This window comes from Orbicella faveolata, unplaced genomic scaffold (genome assembly GCF_042242905.1).
Source record: "Orbicella faveolata isolate gen_17 unplaced genomic scaffold, um_ofav_v1 contig_12, whole genome shotgun sequence".
In the NCBI taxonomy this organism is placed as follows: domain Eukaryota; kingdom Metazoa; phylum Cnidaria; class Anthozoa; order Scleractinia; family Merulinidae; genus Orbicella; species Orbicella faveolata.
Genome location: NW_028301539.1, coordinates 2,739,154 through 2,746,088, shown reverse-complemented (window position 1 = coordinate 2,746,088; position 6,935 = coordinate 2,739,154). Strand labels below are relative to the sequence as shown.

Sequence of the window (6,935 nt, the reverse complement as noted above, 5' to 3'; positions counted from 1 at the left end):
TACAGAGCAACAACTGGCTTTATTCGCATGACCAATTTGGCCACAGCGCCTCTTACCAGATTTTGTATCAAGAAAAGTGGATCAATTTTGATAACACTAGGCTTTGAAATACGATTTAAATAGTAATGTTCTTGGATGCAGTTGACCATATAGGGTCTATCTGAGTTTAAAAAGTACTATTTTACAGCGCTTCAATGCAATGAGACTTGAAGCTAAGACTTCTGCGGTACAGAAGTGAAGTAGTATTTCGAGAGCATCTCAGAATCAGTTTTTCCATATATACCAGTTGTCATTGTGCTGCTACGTGAAACTCGTTCCTAACGTGTGCCTTACTATCGCCCCGCCTGAAGCTCAGTCAGGTCTCTAGGGGGACGGTCAAGAAGAGACGAGAGACCCTGGGATCAACTTTACTCTTACATTAGTTAATCACAAGTAAGTGTCCTGTGTAACTTGAGCCTCATTTGCGCGACAAATCACTGCTTGTTCGTCACAGTTACGGTTTAATCCTCCAGTGTCTTCTTTGTTCTGTGTACAACGTCTCATAATACCAGCTGATTTACTTCTATATAAATCCCAAGCCTTTCCACCAGCAGCGAAAGACAGGAAAATGAACAACCCTGTGGAGAAAGGAAAAGAGCCTTAATTTGAAAGCGCATCTAATGTTGTGGGATGTCCCAGGCGTAGTCAATCGATAAATCGATAATCGATATCAATCGAAAATTGATATCGATTATCAATGGCAATGGATTAAAATTGATGAAGAAGAAAAGTTGCGAGTTCGATTGTTGTCGATTGCCGATAGTAATCGATAACGATTAATTCATCGATTGGTATCGATTGGTATCGGAAATTATTTTTGTCCTTTTACACTGATAAATTGTTTGACAAAATTTGTATATAATGGTTTTATTGAGCCATTTCATCTTCATAGCCTGTATATCTTTTACAATCATCAACAAAATAACAAGAACAGAAACAACTAACAGAAACATTTTGGATTTTACATCTTTTTTGTTAGTTTACTTTGAATCCTTAGTTCAAATCGTCAACTGTTCCATGTACACAATAACAAAGCCATATCCGGAAAAATTAATATATGGTTAAATAGTTATTGTCGGTTTCATTCAATCGGTAACAATCGATATTCCTGAAGACAAAATTATCTATTGCTAACGATTTTTGTCAATCGATACCAATCGATATTTTTTTCTGTGAGTTCGATTGTTATCGATTGCAGAAATCAATCGATACCAATCGATGATTGATATCGATTGAATCGATTGATTTCTGATCTCGATTTTTATCGATTGACTGCGCCAGGGATGTCTGAGTAGAAAGCATACTCGTACCGGCACAAATTGTAGACACAGACTAAACTCCTGTGTACTTATTTACAGATTAATTTTGTGTTTCAGTCTAACAACTCAAAAGCATTTAAATATGGTGCTGCAAAATTATTGAGCATCGTGAAAAAACAAATTTCCTGAAGGAGTTAACAAAACGGAATATCGCTGCTGCCGGCTGAGCTGATGGGTCGTTTGGCGGTTTTCTTTGTTTCTTGAGAGCAGCAGAAAATAGGCATTACAGAACGCTTAATCAGGGCTTTTCTACCAGAAATTAGGTCAGCTATCTAATAACTTCATTCGGCGGGTTATATAGTAGACCATTCTCACTGGAAAGTTTATATCTTTCCGTCGTTCCCTTGAAAGAAGGTTTTATTTAAGTGTTGGTCTTAATCTCCAAATACGAGTTATATAGGAAACATACCTTGAAGGCTGTTTAAAACCACATACGGGTACCACAGGAATGATAATGCTTTCAGGTTTGCCGCAAATCCAAGAACCCATGTCACACCCATCACTGAAGCCATTTTAACACAAATTAGAGCTGCGTTGCCGCCCTGTCTATGATTGGTTACTTGCTGGCTTCTCTGAGATGGAAAGTAGAAAAACATTAATAACTTCTACTTACACGATCATCGGCCACAATAGAACAACTCAAACATAATTATTTGTCTGGGTAATATTCTAGTCAGTCAGGCAGGTAGTTTGTACGGTGGTCCGCTTGGGCCGTCAGCCAATCATTTAGCGGCGAATAAAAAGACAGTCAGTCCATCAGTCAGTCAGTCACCCCAGCCAGTTAGTCAGTTAGTCAGTCATTCATGATCCATCAGCCAGTCAGTAAAGTAAGTTAGTCAATCACTCACTCAGTCAGCCCGGCTGTCTGTTCAGCTGTCCGTTAGTCAGTCAGTCACGGTCAGGTCTGTGTGGTCTATCGATCAGTCAGTCAGACTTTCAGACGGACAGTCAGCTAGTCACTATAGTCGGTCGGCCAAGCAGTCCGACTGTTTGTCTGTTAGTCAGTCAGTCAGTCAGTTAAGCCAGTTAGTCTGTTATTCTCTGCTCGGGAAGACATTAAACTGCTGTGCTCTGTCGGCGAGCGCGTGAAACACTAAACTGTGAGTGCTCCGATTAATGTCATTCTTTCATACGCAGCTAAACTTTCATTGAGTTACTTATTAGTCAGCTTTAGTGGCTTGGTGACGTATTCACCTAGTCTTACAAGACAGCGTTCAGTCGATTGCCGAGTTCACCATACCCTTTATTAGAAAATTCCTTAATTAATTTATTCATCTATTCATATCAAAATATTAGTAAAGGAAATGGACGTAGGTCAGTAGGTATATCACTATATAGGGCCTTTAACTTAAACGAGTTAACCAATTTTTGTCAGTTTTTCATGCATCTGTCATGTTATTGCTGTTATTGGTCATGAATTTCGTCATAACATTGTCACAGTAGCTGTGGATCCAAGAGGAGAAATCTAACGGGATTCGCAGACTACTTTGACAATGTTATGACGAAATTCGTTGTCAATAACAGAACAGACGCATGAAAAACTGACGTCAATTTGTTTTTTACAATAACAACATTGTATAAATTATAAATTCATGTCCCTGTCTCCTTATTATATTTTGACAATGATAATCGAGCGCTCGAGAATTTCTGCTGATATTGTTTAATGCATAATCGACCAGCGGTTTTTCTCACCTTTCGAGTTGTGACGATATGAATGGTTGTATGCCCCAATGCAAACAGATTGAAGATCATCACCAGTGCAACGGGCACAATAAACGAATAAAGAAGGGCTCGAGACTGTAATATGAAACATTCTTCCTCTCCTTGCCCTGTTGATTTCAACAAAGCGCAAGTTCGAACTAGCACTCAAGTTTCAGTGAGCTATTTTTGTGTGGCTTACTAGCCGCACTGACAGGTCGATCGGAATCCGAGAATTTTGTCAATTCGCGAGAACATATGTGGCATATTTGTCAGCTAATTCGCCCTCTCAGAGCAATGATGGTTAGGTTTTTAGCCACACATGTCCGCAATGCGGGCCCATTTTTCTGAACGCTGTAGACTGTATATTAAGTTATGATGGCACCTACCATGAGTGCTCTACCATAAATTTAATATAATAATGTATTCACGAGAAGAAGGAAAGCCAATTGAAAATGTATGAAATATTTCAACTGTACCCTGGTCCCCGAGGTTCTCTTTCTTCTTTCTGCTAATAAAGTGAAAAAAATCGCTAGGGCAAAAACGTCTGGAACCAGCGTAATTTGTGTCGCACTGTTGTACTTAAAATGCTTTGGGATCTAAAGAGGATTAATTCACCAGTACATGGCTACCCTGTGCAATTGTACATACCATAGATCATCAAAGTTGTCAAAACAAAAAAAAGTTTCAGTGGCGGATCAAGGGGAGCCCCCCCCCCCCCCCCCACTTATTTTGGATAGAGAAAGAAATCACAGAATGAAAGAAACGCCGGTGGGGCAAGCGAAACAACCCCATCTCCCCCCTCCTTAGCTCGAGGTCTGGATCCGCCACTGAGTTTGTCTATATTGAGGTGGACACGAATGTTGCTACTCCCTTTTAGATGGGATGCAAGTGCATTCCCGCACTGTTAGTCCCAGCTTGTCGGCACCCATGTATTTATTCTCCTGGATAGGAAAACACAACACAAAGAAATTGTCCACAGATTTTTATGATGTGACGAGCACTAACCATATCCGATGGAGCCTTTCTTGACTTGATCACATATGACGCAGCTGAGGACAACAATGGCAGGAACTCCCCAGGCATATACACAGTACTTTACGAGGCGTGTCCTGAGGCCTCCTTGCAAATTTGCTGTAACCCCTATCAGAAGAGTGATCAAGAAGCTAGTCTTACTCACATCTACGATAACGAAAAAAACTACAACCAAAACCTTAAATAGTCCTAAGCCCTTCAGTGAGCGTTTCTATCCATGGTATCGTTCATGGTATCGTTCATTCGCTTCAAATCGATGCAGAAAGGATTCAGACCTGACTCTCTAGAGCTGCATTACCAAGACACTGACTTTGCGCGTTACGGTACGTTTATAACTATGTGTTAGTAGATTAGCTTTTAGAAAATATTTAGCAGTTGACACTGCTGTAATATTAAAATTATTCGTATTGTTTCGTGTAAGCATTTTGAAAAACATTTTTTACGCTATTTGCTACTAATCTCGCAATCTGATTGGCTAATTTGCCGTTGTCGATAAGAGTCCAGACAACTCTGCTCGCGTCAATGTGTCACGCAATGCCTTTTTCAGCCAGCAACAACCAACCTTTTTCTAAAGACCGTCGCCGAAAGCCCAAGAATCGGATATGATCTGGTACATGAACAGCTCTCTCGAAGTGAATATAGTAGCAAAAATGATGAAGGGAATCTCCCACGGCGCTGGACTGTTCGCACTGACTAACCAGTCAGTGAGAGCCACCGGCGGCCATCACACTATGGTCAAACGCCAACGTTCCTTCACGCCGCATCATGTCCATCTCAGGCCATGCTAATGAGCAAAGCGTATCAAGTTATAACTCTAGACCATCCGTAAAACAGTTGAAGAACTGCTCCAACATCCTCTCAAACGTGCTAGTTAGTAAAGAAGCGAGTTCAGCAGTTGTTCATGTTCCAGTGACGCCAGCTTCGAGTTCGATTTCGTACTCTGCCTCAAACTCCAGTGCTTTGGCCTTCCCAAATGGTTTCTTCCATGGCTGCGCCGTTCCATATGTCAATATGTATGTTTTGCCTCAAAGTCATTATAATTCTGCTTGAATATTTGCAACGCTTGCTCTTTCTTTGTGTCACGATCGTGGTCACGCTCTGAAAAAAATTCTCTTTGACGTTGATATTGTCGATGAGAGTACAGACCACGCTAAACCACATTTCGATTTGTTTTTTACCACAATATCAGCGTCAAAGAAAATGTATTTTTCAGAGCGCGAGCTGAAAAAGGCATTGCGTGACACATGACGCGTGCAGCGTTGTCTGGACTCTTATCGACAACGGCAAATTAGCCAATCAGATTGCGAGATTAGTAGCAATTGTGGTAAAAACCACATTCGCCTAAGTTGCGAGCTGGCACTCTAAAGTGCAACAGCTTCGGCCGTTTCCTAAAACGCCTGTCCCCTGTACCGTATGCAGGAGCTGAATGACGCCTGCTTTAGAGCTATTCTAACCTGCAGCGTTAACGAAAGTGCGATGCACATCATAAGCCATGACATTCATCCATGTGAAAGAGGACAGAATAAAGAAATGAAGAAGAACTGCAACTACCAAGCAAGTGTCTGGGTCGTCATTTTTAACCGCTGAAAAGTAGACACTTTGGTACAGCAACAGGGAAATCGCCAAGTTGATTATGATCTTCCCAGGTAAGTTGCGGAGTTCAGCAAATAAAATATACGTAATCAGCAGGAGAATAAGAGAAATCATTGACAATATGCATCCGATTGATGTGAGAAGCTGGAGAGATCTAGATGCTCGCGTTTTGATTACTTTACGCCGCATACCGGGTCCTCTTTCTGTTGCAGTGAAGTTTCTTGAAAAATTGGCACACAGCAATAATCTTTTTCCACGTATCGTGAAAGTGTTGTTGCTGTATATCTTGTCATGTAGTTTCAAATACATGCTTCCATTAGATAGACGTTCGTAGTCTGACTCATTGAACGCTATTACAGTTGTACAGTTTGGATTCCATTGCTCGGTTTCGTTTCGTCCTCTTTGGTCAGGATCTGTTTGCGGTACAGTTGGAACTATCTTTGTGCATCTGCCAGTGTATGGATCGAACACCTCATCAAACGAGCAGGACCAAAGTTGTTCAATTTGTTGAACCGCGTATTTAACGCTGTCTCTTATCACAATACTGTACTTAGACGTTGAAGTAAAATCAAAAAAGATGGTGAGAGGAGGCAATATCCCGCTGACCCTTCCGCAAATGCTTTCCATAACACTCGTGTTAAACCCATTGCACAAGGCACACTGTGGGTTTCTAAATCGTAGCATTTCTGGACCCCTGACACAGACTGGGAACGCGTACCTCAAGCACTCGGCTTGGCAATAACTGTCGTTGTTATCTTGGCTTATTTTATGGCAGTCCTTAAACCGTGGAATGCATCGATTCAAATAGCTAAGCTGGTTATTTTTCGGCCTTTTATCAATTGAACATCTCCGCTGTAAAAGGCCCAGATCACTGGTAAAATTAAAAGTTGTAACATTAAACCATTCCTCACAATCAAATATAATCTTCCAGTATGTCGTATTTAGTGCAGCATTGCACCTCGCACAGAATATATTTTTGTAAGTCACGTGACTATCTTCGTCAAAAACTGGTAAATTCCTTAAAAGATCACTTTCATCTTCATCCTGGCATTTCTGCAGCACGCTTCTTTCTTTCCAGTTTTTTGGGCAGGTATTCCAAATTACGTAACCATGGTACGCTGAAACTTCATCATGTTTTACACCAAAGCATATTTCACTCGTAGAACGGTTGCTGCTCTGAGGACTAAGATTTTTTCGACATCTGCAAATACAATGAGATCCGCACATTGAAGTTTTGATACGTACTTTTTT

The 6,935-nt window shown here is 40.9% G+C and overlaps 1 protein-coding gene across 1 annotated transcript in view; it reads right to left on the bottom strand.

Annotated features, from left to right (window-relative positions):
• LOC110054994 (uncharacterized) overlaps positions 1 to 6,935 on the bottom strand; it is a 14,519-nt gene continuing 7,584 nt past the window's right edge. Inside the window, exons 5-9 of the mRNA XM_089282036.1 lie at positions 5,546 to 6,885; positions 4,065 to 4,199; positions 3,051 to 3,187; positions 1,768 to 1,930; positions 1 to 617 (exon numbers count right to left, since the gene is read on the bottom strand). Of these exons, the coding sequence (XP_089138162.1) occupies positions 427 to 617; positions 1,768 to 1,930; positions 3,051 to 3,187; positions 4,065 to 4,199; positions 5,546 to 6,885 (1,966 nt within the window). The 3' untranslated portion in view covers positions 1 to 426. The remainder of the gene's footprint in view (positions 618 to 1,767; positions 1,931 to 3,050; positions 3,188 to 4,064; positions 4,200 to 5,545; positions 6,886 to 6,935) is intronic.